This window comes from Denticeps clupeoides, chromosome 5 (genome assembly GCF_900700375.1).
Source record: "Denticeps clupeoides chromosome 5, fDenClu1.1, whole genome shotgun sequence".
Lineage (NCBI taxonomy): Eukaryota > Metazoa > Chordata > Actinopteri > Clupeiformes > Denticipitidae > Denticeps > Denticeps clupeoides.
In genome coordinates this window covers 18,611,432-18,628,903 of record NC_041711.1, presented here as the reverse complement: position 1 = coordinate 18,628,903, position 17,472 = coordinate 18,611,432, and the positions used below count along the sequence as shown (strand labels likewise).

Below are 17,472 nucleotides of genomic sequence, written 5' to 3'. Positions count from 1 at the left end.
TTTACAATCACAAAGCAGAGTACTTGGAAGAGACAGGTCCAGGGACAACGGTTTACACATGTCCACCGAGTACAATTTCATATGACACTCATTCTTGTCAAGAATATAACGGTTGAAACGGTCATCGGATAACAACCATTCATATTCTTCACATCCACGAAGGTTCTGAAGAAAATTCACCATGGATCACAAACAAATAACCTGTTTGTAACAGGCGTAGGCGTAATTCGTCTCTTCATAGCTCCAGCAAGCGGAATGGAGAGAGGGAAGGTCATAAATTAAATGCTTTACCTCATATCGATAGGTCATCAATCATTTTTGACATAAAGCATATTATACCACTACTGATGGAGCGAGACATGATATTGTAAAAACAATGAAGACCATGTGGTGTGAGAGAGAGAACAGAGTGTAGAAAGACTCTTTCTCCCTCCACACAAAAGCACTGTATTCAATCACTCTAACTTGATGTTACCTGGCAGAAAGAGGCATGGCACAATAGAGGTTAAAAATGAACAGTTTCTAATTTATTAACACCGGCAAATAATTATTGTACTTACATGTGAATATTGAATGTAAAAAGGTACCAATGTTACAGAGAAAATAAAAATGAGAAGAAAGAGTAAAGGGGGAGAGAAAGAGAGAGAGAAAAAGACATGAGAAAAAATGGGAGAAGAGAAAAAAGACTCAGAAGCCTTCCGGCTTCCGATGGAAAAACCCCTGAGCAAGAAAGCTCAGTCCCCTTTTCCACATGTGAGCAGACCTTTATGCCCCTGGCCTACAGGAAATTGTCACTGGCCTACAGGAAGTTGTCACTGACCAATCAGAACCTGTTGTTTCTGATGTCACGCCCCCGGTGCCTCCCATCTGGGGAAGACAAAGAGAGTGGGTGGTCCTGACGGCTGACACTTCACACGTTGCCGTCAGTCAAAAGGCATGTAAAACAGAGGTGTTGAATCTCCATGCACAACTATTGGCACAGGAATGTCACATATCTTCTTGTAGACGGTCGCTATGCAAAACAAAGGCATGGTCCTGTGACGGCCGCTAGGCAAAACAAAGGCATGCTCCTGTGATGTCCAATCTTACAATATCTCAATTGATGTCCTCAGTTGGATTCAGGTCTGGGCAATTGGCAGGCTAGTCCATAGGATCAATGCCTTCATCTTGCAGGAACTGCTGAGACACTCCAGCCACGTCATTAATGTCAATGTCATTCAGAGGAACCCAGGGCCAACCGCACTAGCATATGGTCTCACAAGGGGTCTGAGGATCTCATCTCGGTACGTAATGGCAGTCAGCCTACCTCTGGCAATCACATGACGGGCTGTGCGTTGGTGTGCCATCCTGGATGAGCTGCACTACCTGAGCCACTTGATCTGGGTTGTAGACGCTGTCTCATGCTACCACTAGAGTAAAAGCATCAAAAGCATTCAAAAGTGACCAAAACATCAGCCAGAGAGCATAGGAACTGAGAAGTGGTCTGTGGTCACCTCCTACAGGACCACGCCTTTATTGGGGATGTCTTGCTAATCGTCTATAGTTTCCACCTGTTGTCCATTCCATTTTTTGAACAGTGTATAATTAGATGCAAAAAAGGAAGATATAAATGAGCCTCATGGTTACCCATATGTTAGTGATGCTATAAATACTTAATTGATTGTTTATCTAATCCATCTGACACAATGTTGTGCACAAACCCTTACTGGGACATGAGCGTGACTAAATGCAGGATTTTTTATATGATTTGTGATGCTTGTTGAGTCATGTACCAGAACCTATGAACTGTGAGGACTTACAAAAGTAGTCCCTAATGAAAAATCATCTATTGTATTACTGTTGCTGTTGAACAGTAGTGGGTAAGACACTCGCCTGTGAACCAGAAGACCCGGGTTCAAATCCCACTTACTACCATTGTGTCCCTGAGCAAGACACTTAACCTTAAGTTGCTCCAGGGAGACTGTCCCTGTAACTACTGATTGTAAGTCGCTCTGGATAAGGGCGTCTGATAAATGCTGTAAATGTAAATGTAAATGAAAAGGGGGCAGACAGATGGAAGTGAAGATAAAGTGGAGGTGGTAATGGGGTGTTGCCAGTGTGGCTCTTGCTGCTGTTCCAGATGCCTGTGCTCATTTTTGTGACTATGCAACTGAAGCCAAAAATGCCACAGGAAGTCAAGCAATACCACGGACCTCACTGATCATATCAGGGAGAGGGCAGGTGACAGGGGCAGAGACAGACAGGGAGAGTCGTGGAGCAATGGCGACAGACAACAGTCCATGCAACAGACAAAGACAGAAATATATGTGAGGACAAAAAAAAAATGTATAAACTTTCTGGCTTTTTCATTTGTACACCCAACATCCAACTACAAATATATAATGTAAACGGATATGGTATTTCAAATCACTTTTGAAGAAAAACAGAATTGTCCAAAATGCAACCGGTTTAGTTTTTGTCACCAAGACATTTCCTCCTTGAAAACAATAAGAATGTTCAAGTTAAAATACATAATACATTAGGTGTATCTTTTAACGTGGCCAAGCCGTGTACCTACAGTGAGTGTTTGTGGGCCGGGGGCACAGTACCTGCGGAAGTCCAGCAGAGGGCAGGCCAGCTGAGGAACTGGAACTGAGTGAGAGTTCGAGTTTCCTGGGTCTGAACATTCTGTAGACAGAAACTCCGCACCAGGAAGTAATTACACCAGATATGCTCAGACACCAGATTTACATATAAACCAGGCATACAAGTAAAAAATAAAAAGCATGGCATAGTAGTAGCAATGCAGATGCACATGTAAGCATTATAAAGCAGGACGAGCTATGTCATATGCTTCCTACACAATTGATTTGCCAGATGCATGTCACATTGTCAGTTATCAGTTGCTCAAACCTCCAGTTACCATTCTATGATTGTGCTCACAGGCATACCTCATAGATGTGGTAGAGAGAAGAGCCTTAGTCAGGCCAGTAGTGATCACACTGCTTCTCTCCATCCTCTACAAGTCAAAGTCAACTTTATTGTCAATTCTGCCACATGTACAGGACATACAGAGAATTGAAATTGTCAGAGCCGGGAGAGAGTTAAGCTCCCTGACAGCCTGATGGGTGAAGCTGTCCTTCAGTTTGCTGGTCCTGGCCTGGAGACTCCGAAGTCTCCTCCCTGATGGCAGCAGGCTGAAGAAGGTTTGCATTGGGTGGGTGGGATCAGCTGCTATGCAGAGGGTGAGAAGTGTGCTGTAGATGTCTTGGAGGGAGGGGAGAGGGACACTGATGATTCTCTCAGCTGCTCTGACTATGCGTTGGAGAGTTTTATGGCATTGGAGAGTTTTATACGCATCGCAGGCTCCAAACCACACAGTGATACATCTAGACAGGATGCTCTCGATGGTTCCTCTGTAGAATGTGTACATGATGGGGGCTGGTGCTCTTGCTCTTCTTAGTTTGCGGAGGAAGTAGGCGCTGCTCTGCTTTCTTGGTCAATGCAGTGGTGTTATTTGTCCAGGTGCAAGTGTCCAAGTGCCGTCATCATTACATTAACTGTACAGCCATTCTCCCAAACCATCTACACACACACACACAACACACACACGTGTGTGCGTGTGTATACACAGGACTGAAAATACACAATGCTCACACTCAACACACTTGGCTCCATTTACTCAAACATACACACAGGAGCGGTCCAAGGTCCTCTTGTCCATCTTCCATCGGTGTTAATTTTGCACTCCAGTATCAACAACTCGAGGATCACCACAATGTAAATGAATAGACACTTGAGTATGCAGATTCTGTTTGTATATTTTTCTGCAATCTCACACATAATGAGCTTTATTTGGAAGCAGCCCGCCTCCCTCTCCTGTGAGCAGTAAACAGGCACACGGAGGACCTCACACTCACGTCCCGTATATATTGGTGTGATATATTTTAGAGTCTGCTAAAATGCCTTGAATGTAAATGTCATCACCTGAATATTTCCTGAAGGTTCACTGTAGTACACCTGTATAAAATGCCCAGTTCAAAAATGAATGCTGCTGTAATTATTTATGCTTAATTAATAACAAACCTGAAATAAATCCACCACACATGAGCAGCATGTGTCAAATTGATTTTTTGTTAGAATGTTTGCTCCATGTAAGGGTCATTGACCCTCATGGCAGAACAGCCTGGCCGGCCACTTACCTCTACATGGATAAGGTGGCCTGCAGTAGCAGATGCAGTCCACGCAAAGAAGCATTGTGTAGGTGGAGGTTCTAATCAAGGTTGTCTCCTTTGTTACTTCTACAGTCAAAGCATTTTAGTGAGTATTATTTTCTATTCCACTGTTCTTGTATCATGTTTTGTTGTGGCATTGTAATACGAATAAGAAGAAAACCAAACACTGTTTTCTCTGAACCTGAATTCCATGTGGCTCAGGATAAGACATAATGCCAGGTTCCGTCAAACTGAGAAGCATCAAAAGAATCGGACAAGAAAACAACGCCTATGAATTCACAGAGGACAGTGAGTATTAATAATAATAACATTAATTATTAGCATTAGTAATTTAAGTGTCTACAAACAAAAATGATTTCATGGGTTAACTTAATTTAATTATGACACCAATTTCCGCACATTTGAATTATGCTGTTTGAAACTAAGGCAGGATATAGGATTCTTCTATTTGGTCTATTTAGTTTTGAACAGCATGATTCAAATGTGTGGATTAAGTTAACCCAAGAAATCATTGTTTTGAGTGTACTTGTTGTTGAACTGGAAAGCCTTTTTCTCCCTATCATTTGAATCCAAAAAAGAACCTTTATTCTAAAGTGTTTATTACAAGTTTTTGTTAATAAAAGTCTAACAGAGATATCAAAAAGGGAGACTAATATTTTAATTTTGTGTGGCAGGACAGGGTGGCGAATACATGTAAGTATTAATTTAGTATCATAGCCAATGTGGCCCATAAAAATATATAATATTATATGGAGAGAATATTTGTGTGTGTATATATATAAAAAAAACAGTGTGTTTCTGAAAACAGGACGATGGGTGCGGAAAGGGAGACTAAAAAGTAAGATTTGCTTGTTTTTGGTATACACCCGAATGACCCATACGCAACCAAAATATATTTCTCAATTTTTTATCTGACAATATATTTCCTGTGTATTCATATGTTGTGAATTGTACATAGTAATATATGTTGATATATTCTATATTAATCTATTTTATATGTAAGCAATATATAAAATAGGATATGAAAATAGGATATATGACAATATATCCTATATTTTCATATATTGAATAAATCCATTGTTATACTATTTATTATATTATTATATATACTGAAAAATGTCCTACATTATAAGACAGCGTATATATATATATGCAAATATATGGGAAATATATTGAAATATATTTAGTAATATATTGCGGTATATAGAGAAACGTCTGTGTCTGATTCCAAACTATCTGGATGGTTTCGTTAGGCCACCGGAGAAAAACGAGGAGCCCGCCATTCGGATCGGCTTCTTCCAGCTGGTAACGTGTCCTGTTGGAGGCCGAACTCCTCCCGAACTCACGACCCGTGGTTTTTTCACCCCGCGTCTCGTCTCTCTTCGCGCAGTTCCGCTTCGCCACCTGCCGGGAGGTGCTGATGATGGCGTGCGGCGGCGTGTGCGCGGCTCTGCACGGCTCGGCGCAGCCGCTCATGCTGCTGGTGTTCGGCATGCTGACGGACGCGTTCATCGACTACGACGTCGAGCTCAACGAGCTGATGGATCCCGACAAGCACTGCGCCAACAACACCATTCAGTGGCGCCACCTGTCGGCGCAGGAGAACCTGGAGCTGAACATGACCCGTCCGTGCGGGTATAAAACTTAATAAACCGGCATCCTACCCATTCCCAGCCCACTTTAATATCTACGTATTTATGTATTTGCAGGATATTGGATATTGAATATGAGATGACTAATTTTGCATACTACTATGTTGGCATTGGAATAGCTGTCTTTATTCTGGGATACATACAGGTAAGTCATTGCCATTTTACTCAGTCCTTTGTTTTTCTTCTTTATTCTAAAGTTCAATCCACTTTATTTAGGTAATGAATGAACAAGCTTGTCTTCTTTATTTTCCCATAAAAACAAGACATTAAACATAAAACCAGCATAAGGAATAAAAGGAAAAAATTAAGACAGTTACCTGTGTAAGAATGGGATCAGGATTTTTGGTTAGTTTCCCCAAAAGCCTTCGATTAGGGCATTTTGGGCTGCTCAAGGGCAGGAGGTGGTGAAGAAGGAGAATTGTGTATGAGTGGTTTGTTGTTTTCTTGTATGCTCAGATCTCCCTATGGGTGACATCGGCTGCTTCTCAGATTCTGATCATCCGGAGGATGTACTTCAGGAAGGTGATGAGGATGGAGATTGGCTGGTTCGATTGCAGCTCTGTTGGAGAGCTGAACACCCGCATGTCAGAGTGAGACGTGATATTTTTAAAGCAGTTATAAATAAATGAATGTCCAGCACCAACTATGAAGGTCCCACTGAAACCTGATCTGTGTCACAGTGATATCAATAAGATAAATGATGCCATCGCGGACCAGGTGAGCATCTTCATCCAGCGCTTCACCACCTTTGTGTGCGGCTTCCTCATGGGCTTTGTCAAAGGCTGGAAACTGACCCTTGTCATCATAGCTGCTTCACCTCTGATTGGCGTAGGAGCCGCGCTCATGGCTTTAGTAAGTGATGACCCTGTGCAAGCATCACAGGCTGATTTTTTTTCTTTTTGTTTCAGTTAACATAAGACTGTTCCAACCTCTAATCCTCATCCCTAACGACACCAGTGTTATTACAAGATGCTACTGCATATGTGCATAATATATAGACTAATGCAAGTGATTATTTCATGTTAAATGGATCTCTAGGAAAGTGATTGAATGTCACCGTTTTGTGGTCGTTCTGTACCCAGACACACATTCCATATCTTTACATAGTTACTGTTGGATTTTTCCCCTTCTGGCTTTTTGGACAGAATCCATCATTATTGCATTACAGAAATGTGCTTACAAAATAATAAGGTTCGTTTAGGTTAAGAGCCAGTGGATGCTCAAGGAGCAGTAAGGGAAATATACACACTCATGTGACAGTTTCATAGGTGAAATAAGATAAGTCGTCTACTAGTTAATCGTTCCAAGAACACTGAAATCTAAACATGTCTGTTTAGTTTGTAGCCAGACTCACCGGTCAGGAGCTGCAGGCCTATGCCAAAGCTGGAGCCGTGGCAGATGAGGTCCTGTCCTCCATCCGCACCGTAGCAGCATTTGGAGGGGAGATGAAAGAAGTGGAGCGGTATGTTGCTCTGTGACCACTGATCTATGTTCCCTTTTTCAAGAAAACTCATTTCAGTCTATGTTATCACAGTCATATTATCACATTAATTGACCTCTGTTCACCTCTGGTGCTGCAGGTATGACAGGAACCTGATTTCTGCTCAGCGCTGGGGCATCAGGAAAGGCCTGATCATGGGATTCTTCACTGGCTTCATGTGGTTGGTCATTTTCCTGTGTTATGCTCTGGCCTTCTGGTACGGCTCCAGTCTAGTGGTTGATACACAGGAGTACAGTCCAGGAACTCTGCTTCAGGTCACCATTCATACATATACATATATAAAGCCTTATGTTTGGCTTCTTCCATTCAGTGTTTTTTATCTGTGTGTTTCTGGTGGTTATCCAGGTCTTTTTTGGTGTTTTAATTGCGGCGCTGAACCTGGGTCAAGCATCCCCGTGTTTGGAGTCTTTTGCTGCGGGAAGAGGAGCAGCGACTATCATCTTTGAGACTATTGACCGAGTAAGTGAGAAATTTTTAAAGCCTGGTTTCAAATGTAGGAGGTATGAAAGAAGATGACCTTTAGGCTATCTGAAAAAAAGACACGCTTTTTACAAGATAGGACAGCATATGAAAATTCAGTCATATTTGGACTGACACAAAGACAAACAAAACACTTTTATATGGGGTGGAAGAAAAGACATGGGAAAGAAGAGTGAGTAAAAAAAAGCGCCTTCTAACCTACTAAAACTAACCTACACTGACTACATCCTGGACTTCTCCAACCCTACAACTGTAGGACTTATTATTATATCATGCCCAACCCTGCACTGACACCATTTGCAGGCTCACTCTACCCTGGAAGGGGGTCCCTCTCTGTATCACTCCTTCCCAAGGTTACTTCCTTTCTTTTTTTCTCTCTCCTAGAGTTTTTTTTGTGTGTGGAGTTTTTTCTTGTGTGAAGATTGGTCAGGTGTGGGGGGTGTCAACTGTAAGGCCTGTCAAAGCCCATTGAGACATACTGTATGTGATTTTGAGCTATATAAGAAATAAATGTTGTTGTTGTTGTTGTTGTTACTAAAAAAATGTTTTTTAATGTTTATAATTTTTTTCATTCATGACTGTCTTTCTTTCCCATTCCAATATGGGATGGTAGTAACCTAATAGGTAACACACTCACCTATGAACCAGAAGACCACAAAGTCACTGGTTCAAACCCGACTTGTAAGTCACTGTGAACAAGGGCTTCATCCAAATTCCATAAATAAGATCCTTTATTACTCTCACAAGTGGGAAATTTACATTGTCATGGCAGGAAGTGAACAGTACAAGATAAGAGCAGCAAAAGACAATAGCACAGACACTATGTCGACTGTATAACATAAAAGTTCAATGTACAAATAAGCAAATAAATAGTCCTAGAATAGAAAAAAAGTAAAACAGTGAATGTGAGATGTAAAAATAAAAAATATGTCAGTATATACATTAAAGATATATTTGTGAGATTTTACATTACAGGCAAAACATTTGTACAAACCTTCTCATTCAATGTGTTTTCTTTATTTTCATGACCATTTACATTGGTAGATTCTCACTGAATGCATCAAAACTATGAATGAACAAATTATGTACAAAAAAAGGTGAAATAACTGAAAACATGTTTTATATTCTAGTTTCTTCAAAATAGCCACCCTTTGCTCTGATTACTGCTTTGCACACTCTTGGCATTCTCTCGATGAGCCAACGTAAATGGTCATGAAAATAAATAAAACACATTGAATGAGAAGGTGTGTTCAAACTTTTGGCCTGTACTGTATGCAAAGAGTGAGTAGATACACACATATTGCACTTAAGAGAAATGGAGATGGTGTGCTGGATATGTTTGTGTGGTCAGCTGTTGTAGAGGTCAGCTGTGTAAAACATGCTCATGACTCCTTCTGTTTACAGGAGCCAGAAATCGATTGCATGTCTGAGGCCGGGTATAAACTGGACAAGGTTAAAGGAGACATTGAATTTCATAATGTGACTTTTAACTACCCATCAAGGCCTGATGTCATGGTATGAACTTTGATATAATGTGCTCAGTAAAGCAGATCGTTTTGGTGGAGTCGTTTTCCTAACTGTTGGTGTAGTTTTCATGAATAGACACAAAAACACTTCATCACCACGTCTCTTTGTTTAGATGACGACTAAGATTGCCAGTGGTTATCACCACTGACCTAAAAGACAGATTTAGAGATTAGATTTCTCATCCATCAGTCCCCAGTTCAACATCCAGAATGAAATGAGCCAGGTCTCAGGTTCTATATGAGCTCTGATGAAGTTACTCTGGCAGATTCTGGACCGACTCAGTCTGCTGGTGAAATCAGGAGAGACAACGGCGTTCGTTGGGCCAAGTGGAGCTGGGAAAAGTACAACCGTTCAGCTCATCCAGCGGTTCTACGACCCAAAAGAGGGCATGGTATGCATTTATTTTCCCAGCATTTGCTTCTTTGACATAAAAACACATATCTGCTGCATGTCTAGAATGCATTGCGGTTATTCACTGGCTGTATGAGTGTTCATCCTTTTACAAAACCTTTGGAATTATAGGTGCAATTAGAGGTATTCTAATGAAATTTTCTGAATGCACTGACGTTATGAATGTTATGTAAAATGTCGATGTTTTTTTTTGTCATGGGAACATTGGTTATTGCTTGTTCCTGGAAAGCTGTATTAATAAATTATGTTTGAGAACATGAATCATATGCAATTTTCTCAGAATATTTCTTTATTTAGTCAGTATAATGGATTTCACAAAATCACATAAAGAATATTTTGTAGTGGCATCATAATAGTGTTTGTTTCTCCGCAGCTGAAATCCTAATTTTATGTCTTATGAAAACCTCTGGTGCAGGTGACACTGGATGGCCATGACATCCGTGGTCTAAACATCCAGTGGTTGCGCTCTCTCATTGGCATTGTGGAGCAGGAGCCGGTCCTCTTTGCCACCACCATCGCAGAGAACATCCGCTACGGCCGACCTGATGTGTCCACTGATGACATCATCAAAGCTGCCAAGGAGGCCAATGCTTACAACTTCATCATGGACCTACCACAGGTCCGCACATAACCTCGGTTATCAAGGACTTTTAGAACTGCGTTGAACTGTGTGCTGCCTGTCTCTTTTCTTGCTGAAGCAGAAGTTTGATACGCTGGTGGGAGAAGGCGGAGGTCAAATGAGCGGCGGTCAGAAGCAGCGTATTGCTATTGCTCGTGCTTTGGTCAGGAATCCAAGAATTCTCCTGTTGGACATGGCCACTTCTGCACTGGACAATGAGAGTGAAGCCATTGTACAAGAAGCCCTGGACAAGGTCGGGCCTCAACACCATCTACCAGGCTTATTTTAAACTGCAGCATTATGATGTTACATGTTATATCCTCATTTATGTACAAGGCATACAGCTGCCAGTTCACTTTATCTGTCTTGATCTTGGGTTTCTGATCTAAAGCATGTACTGGACCCACGTTCGCAACTTCTGGGATCTCTATTTTCTGTTTACACTGTTTGCATTTGTCCTGAATCTGCAGCAATCTTATTTGAGCATTTGTATGAAATCACACACATGCCATATTTCTTATGTTTACTATTAATTGGAATAGGGTATGCTCGAACATGCTGAATGAAACGTATGACTAATGGCAGGTTCGCATGGGACGCACCACCATATCGATTGCTCATCGCCTCTCCACAATAAAGAACGCAGACGTGATTGTAGGGTTTGAGCATGGCCGAGCAGTGGAGAGAGGCAAACATGATGAGCTGCTGGAGAGGAAGGGTGTTTACTTCACGCTTGTCACACTCCAGAGCCAGGGAGACAAAGCGCTCAATGAGAAGGCTCAAAAAAGTGAGTACCTCTCTTTACTTCTGTGAAAGGGTACTTAGAACCTTCATAACTTCCATATGTGTCTCACTGAATGACTTATGAATATGATGTTAGACAAAGATAATTTTACTTTTATGTTTTGTGAAAATGGAATACAACAATATTTTCTAAATGTCTGGAACTATTCAGAATGAGAGGGCTAATGCTCTCAGCTATGCTATGCTGAATTGACACTGAATTGACATCTGAGGTCTAATTTAATCACTTAAGTGTTTAAGTGTGAACCAGCATCAGAGACAACTCCCTCTCTATTATTTTATTAATGCAGTAATTACATGGAATAAATGCATGGAATAGGAGTGTTATGAAACTTATTCTGTGTTGCAGAAGAGGTGGACAACACAGACAAGACGAGTCTTTCAAGAGCTGGTAGTTTCCGTGCAAGCCTGAGGTAAGCTCTATCCCTGCTGTCACTTAATGGAGCATAAACTGGACTGTCAAAGATCTCACTGTCAAGGTCTGTTTCATCTGCAGGGCTTCCATTCGTCAGAGATCCAGGTCCCAGATGTCTAACCTCATCCCAGAATCCTCTGTGCCAGTTGTTGGGGAGCTCGGTCCAAGGTCCTACTCACAGTCCTACATTTCCCAGGCAGAAACAGAAAAGGTCAGTCCAGTCGGTCATTGACATTTTTGTTCCACACAGATGGCCTCACTGAACTTTCATCAACATGTAGACTGTGGACATACTGTCTGTGTGTGTGTGTGTGTGTGTGTGTGTGTCTGTGTGTGTCTGTGTGTGTGTGTGTGTGTGTGTGTGTGTGTGTGCGTGTGTGCAGAAAGATGTTTTTGATGATGAGGATGAGACCGTGGAACCAGCTCCTGTGATGCGAATCATGAAATTTAATGCCCCAGAGTGGCCCTACATGTTGTTCGGCTCCATTGGTGCATCTGTGAATGGAGGGGTGAATCCAGTGTACTCCCTGTTGTTCAGTCAGATCCTGGCGGTGAGCTCTGTGAACTTTGGGTTTCTTTGTCCTTACTGCTTGTTTTTGCTGTCTGTATACATGTGTGTATTTTGCTTTTCAGACGTTCTCCATAACAGACCCTGTGGCCCAGCGTGAGCAGATCAATGGGATCTGCTTGTTTTTTGTTCTTGTTGGGATCATCTCATTTTTCACACAAATGCTGCAGGTGAGGGGTATTATAGTGCATGAGAAATATTTTCAGAAAGTACTTTCAGACAGAATAATATTTATAGTATATATAGGACATCAAAACATCAAAGCAGAGTTGTATAATCAGATGTGTACAAATTCTGTGTGTTTGTAATATCCTAAAATATTACTTTTAAGTGGCAATTTTTTAATTCCTTGCCTCTATTTTTTCAGGGCTACGCATTTTCTAAGTCTGGTGAGATCCTGACTCGCCGACTGCGTCGACTTGGCTTCCATGCCATGCTTGGTCAGGAGATAGGCTGGTTTGATGATCACAGAAACAGCCCAGGGGCCTTGACCACCCGCCTGGCGACTGATGCTTCCCAGGTCCAGGGGGTGAGTGAGTCCAAAAATTAAGTAGAAAAACAAATAGGTCCACATCGACATTTAGCACAGCAAGGTGCAAGATCTGTTCAGTGATCAACTTCACTAGCATCTGACTTATTTATTTTATTCCTACTGCATAAATTTGGTTCTTTACTGTAATACATTATTGTTGAAGGAGATGCTGTGACACATAAAGCCTGTAGTCTGACTAGTGATCATATAAGCTTCTTTATCCTGTCTTATAATGCATCTGCTCCATCTCCTAGGCGACAGGCTCTCAGATTGGCATGATTGTGAACTCTCTGACCAACATCGGCGTGGCCATCATTATCTCCTTTTACTTCAGCTGGAAGCTCACCTTGGTCATCATGTGCTTCCTGCCTTTCCTGGCACTGTCTGGAGGCTTCCAGGCCAGAATGCTCACTGGGTTCGCCAAGCAGGACAAGCAGGCCATGGAATCAGCAGGACAGGTCTTCCTATTGTGAAACTAACACAGCACTTCATTCACATTCAGATGAATACAGAATGCAGTCCTTTCCAATGTAAGGGCTAGCTGTTCAAGCCACAAGACTGCCTTCCAGTCCGGTGTGATGAAACCATATAGATGGGCAGCAAATACAATTTATGGCTAAACTGGCTGCAGCTTTATGTTTTTTTTTGGTCAATTTTCCAACTTTTGTCTTGTTTAATCTGATGTACATGTCATCACTATCCATAAAAATCCAGATAACACATTACATCCTTGGCATTTAGATCATTCATCCCCCTCGTCACTTTCATTCTTCTCCCATCCCCGCTTTCTGACTGAAACCATCTTTGACTTCTCTAAACACCTTGCTGTGTGCAGATCTCGGGTGAGGCTCTGAATAATATCCGCACCATCGCAGGCTTGGGGAAGGAGAGAACTTTTGTAGCAATGTACGAGGCCCAGCTGGATGCGCCTTACTATGCTGCCCTGAAGAAGGCTAATGTGTATGGCGCCTGTTATGGATTTGCCCAGTGCGTGGTGTTTTTGGCCAACTCTGCCTCCTACAGGTTTGGAGGATACCTGGTTCAACAGGAGGGGCTTCACTTCAGTCTGGTTTTCAGGTGAGTGTAAACCAGCTCTTCTGTTGACTAATGTAACATTTTCTGTTTCTACTGTTTCAACTTTCCACATTTTACATTATATTGTTATGTAGCCTTGTGATATTAGAAATATACTGCTAAAGTAATAAAGGGAACACAAAAAAAGACATCCTAGATCTGAATGAATAAAATATTGACAACAAAGTCACAAAAAGTTTATCAACCCATGAGGTACTGGATTTGGACTCATGGAATGGAAGAACAAACTTCAGGCTGATCCAACTTTAATATATTGTCCTTAAATTAAGTAAACATGCGTCTCAGTAGTGCGTTTTGCCTCCATTAGCCTGTATGAGCATTCAAAAGTGACAAAAAAATCAGCCAGAAAGCATAGGAACTGAGATGTGGTCTGTGGACCGTGAACGCCTGTATTGCGCACGTCTTACTAATCGGCTAGAATTTCCACCAATTGTCTATTACTTTTACACAACAGTATGTGAAATTGATTGTCAATCAGTGTTGCTTCCTAAGTAGACAGTTTGATTTCAGAGAAGTGTGATTGAAATATGTGTTTGTTTTTCCCCTCATTCCAGAGTTATTTCTGCCATAGTGACGAGTGGCACAGCACTGGGCAGGGCCTCCTCTTACACCCCTGACTATGCAAAGGCAAAAATCTCAGCTGCCAGGTTCTTCCAGCTGCTCGACCGAGTGCCCAAGATCAGCGTTTATAGTGACAATGGAGAAAAATGGGTATGCCTAGTAACATGCTGCTGTAATATAATTTATGTAAATTTGTGTGACATTAATGTATAAGAATTGTGTGGCCTCAACACTTATTTCTTTATTCTGTATGAGCCAGCATGCTGTTTAGTGACAGGAGTGTGATTTATTTCACAGAGAGACATTCTTTATTAAGGGGACTCTGAAATGACATTCATTGCATTTCCTGCTATTTATGTATGTGGCCTGTGTTGCTTGGCAACATGAACTTGGTACAGGCATTTTTTCTTGAGTCAATTCTGCCATCAGTCATAAATCATTTTCTTCATGTAGATTTTCTTTTTTTTTCTTCTATCATTCACTTTCCTCTGTTCTTTCTAACCCCTTCCCTCACTCCCATTCAGAACAACTTTAAAGGACACATAGATTTTATTGACTGTAAGTTCACCTATCCAACGCGTCCAGACATCCAGGTGCTGAATGGGCTGAATGTGAGCGTGAAGCCGGGCCAGACGCTGGCATTTGTGGGGAGTAGTGGCTGCGGAAAAAGCACCAGCATTCAGCTGCTGGAGCGTTTCTACGACCCAGATCATGGCAGAGTGGTGAGATGCACATGTGCACGGACTCTGTGCACATGTCACATGCTGTTCTAACATGCTGTTCTAAGGTGACTGGACATTATTTTTTTAATGAGACTGAACTTGTGGCTTTGGGGGTCAGACAGATAATAGCTTGATGATCCTTGAACCATTCTTGAAAAAGAAAGTTGTTTTGTTTAAAATATTGAAATTTTGTGCAACAATGCTATATACGCTACAGAAATGGGCCAAAACTGAACTGTATTTAAGTAACCCGTGAAAAACAATACAAGAAAAAAAAATACAAAGATGCAAAAAAGTGCATTTAGAGCATTTACTCATTAATAAAAACGGCATGGGGAAGTGATTGTTTTTGCACACCCCATGGTGCACATAATTAAGCATGTCCTCTTCATTTGCCTCATCACCCATTGTGAGCAGTGGGCAGCCATGAAAGGCACCTGGGAAGCAGTGTATAGGGATGGTAACTTGCTGAAGGGTACCTCAGTGGCACCTTGACACTTTGGGATTTGAACCCACAACATTTCAGTTACAACTCTGTATCCTTGGCTGCTAGCCTACCACTGCCCTGTCATATGAATATACATTTTTAAAAATGTGTTAATGGGTTCTTTAAATGATCACCATACATTTACCAGACTTGTTCACACTCGTGTCATCACAGCTGATTGACGGCCATGATTCCACCAATATCAACGTTTCCTTCCTGCGCTCCAAGATTGGAATTGTGTCTCAGGAGCCCATTCTCTTTGACTGCAGCATTGCTGAGAACATCCGATATGGCAACAACCAGTGTAAGATTGGCATGAATGAAATCATCGTGGCTGCACAGAAGGCCCAGCTCCATGACTTTGTCATGTCTTTGCCTGAGGTACAGGCAGTTGTTCCAACAAAATTTAACCATCCTATAACATCACTTTCCCTGTTGTGCAGTAAGTCCTGCCCTGATGTTTGTTGCATGTGTGTGTGTGTGTGTTCATCCACAGAAGTATGATACTAACGTAGGCTCCCAGGGCTCCCAGCTCTCTCGTGGCCAGAAGCAGCGCATTGCGATTGCCAGGGCCATTATTCGAGATCCCAAGATTTTGCTGCTGGATGAAGCCACATCTGCACTGGACACAGAGAGTGAGAAGGTAACTTCTCACAAACACACACATCCCTCACAACTGTGTGGGTTTAACCATGACCACATAATAATTATTCCTCAACATTTCTTTTATGTGTGCGTTAAACAGACGGTACAAGAGGCCCTGGATAAAGCCAGAGAGGGACGCACCTGCATTGTTATCGCCCATCGTCTGTCCACCATCCAGAACTCTGACATTATAGCAGTCATGTCTCGGGGCTATGTCATTGAAATGGGGGCTCATGAGCAGCTGATGGGCTTAAAGGGGGCTTACTACAAACTGGTCACAACAGGAGCACCCATCAGTTAACCAGTTTCCAAAGCTCCAAAGTCAGCTTTTGGCAAACCCTACTCACTGAAAGTTGTCCAGTTCCTTTTACTTCTTTTATATTGTTATGTTAAGATTATCCAGGCAACACACTACTTTGCCCACATTTATGTTTACTTATTTCCAAATAATTGATTATAATTGTACTGTTATTATAAAACACACATGATTTGAAAAAAAGAATGAGACAAATAAATAAGACTATAATGTATTTATAGTGTTGTTTTCTTTGCCCTTCAATCGTGACCTCTTGATCACTGCCTGACATTTTGGGGTGACACAGGAGACTTGACAAACAGACAAACCCTGTAATGTCAGTGTCATTATAGGGTTGGGAAATTTTTGTTAATCGTGACCGAGTCCGGTTTCAGCACTACGCGCCCCATGGACAAATGGTTCTACTGAGTTCTAGCATAACTTGGGCAGTCTGTGTTGGGCAGATAGACTGAAAGCTAAATGGCTCCATGGCTGTTTTATTGTCTCTTTCTGCGCAGTCACACCAGCCACCTTTTCACAAGACAGCGGCGCTGTTGGGTCATGACCTCGACTCTGACCTGCCCCTTGATTTCAGTAGCCTATTAGCAGTGGTGACATTATAGGTACTGAAAGATTATTGTCTGTTTATTCTTCACACAGTACAGGGTTTCAGGCTGCAATATTTTGTGTTTTTTAAGCAAGGGCCATTTTAATGTTCATTTTTCATAATTGGCTACATTTTTTATATTATTTCACAATCATGTGTGGTTTATTGCATTGTCACAAACCTAAACCTAACCCTACATAAAATATTTTATTTATATTCCTTTGGGAAAAAAAATAATGTTATTGTGGCCTTAAATGTATTTTTCTTAAATAATTTGAAACACCAGTAAATAAAGTGCATGTCAATAATCAGTGCGCTTACGTAAATGTATGCTATA

The 17,472-nt window shown here is 41.6% G+C and overlaps 1 protein-coding gene across 1 annotated transcript; it reads left to right on the top strand.

Annotated features, from left to right (window-relative positions):
• The first annotated feature begins 4,426 nt into the window (after positions 1-4,426).
• Positions 4,427-16,534, top strand: abcb11b (ATP-binding cassette, sub-family B (MDR/TAP), member 11b). The gene is made up of 28 exons (XM_028979019.1): positions 4,427-4,502; positions 4,889-4,907; positions 5,023-5,052; positions 5,468-5,519; positions 5,605-5,849; positions 5,924-6,011; positions 6,323-6,456; positions 6,547-6,718; positions 7,204-7,328; positions 7,447-7,621; positions 7,713-7,826; positions 9,252-9,362; positions 9,640-9,765; positions 10,201-10,404; positions 10,487-10,657; positions 10,990-11,191; positions 11,561-11,621; positions 11,705-11,834; positions 12,007-12,174; positions 12,257-12,361; positions 12,559-12,720; positions 12,978-13,181; positions 13,559-13,800; positions 14,373-14,529; positions 14,904-15,101; positions 15,763-15,969; positions 16,085-16,231; positions 16,334-16,534. Exons 1-28 carry the CDS (start codon positions 4,427-4,429, stop codon positions 16,532-16,534), a joined length of 4,026 nt encoding a protein of 1,341 aa, XP_028834852.1.
• Positions 16,535-17,472: the final 938 nt, after the last annotated feature.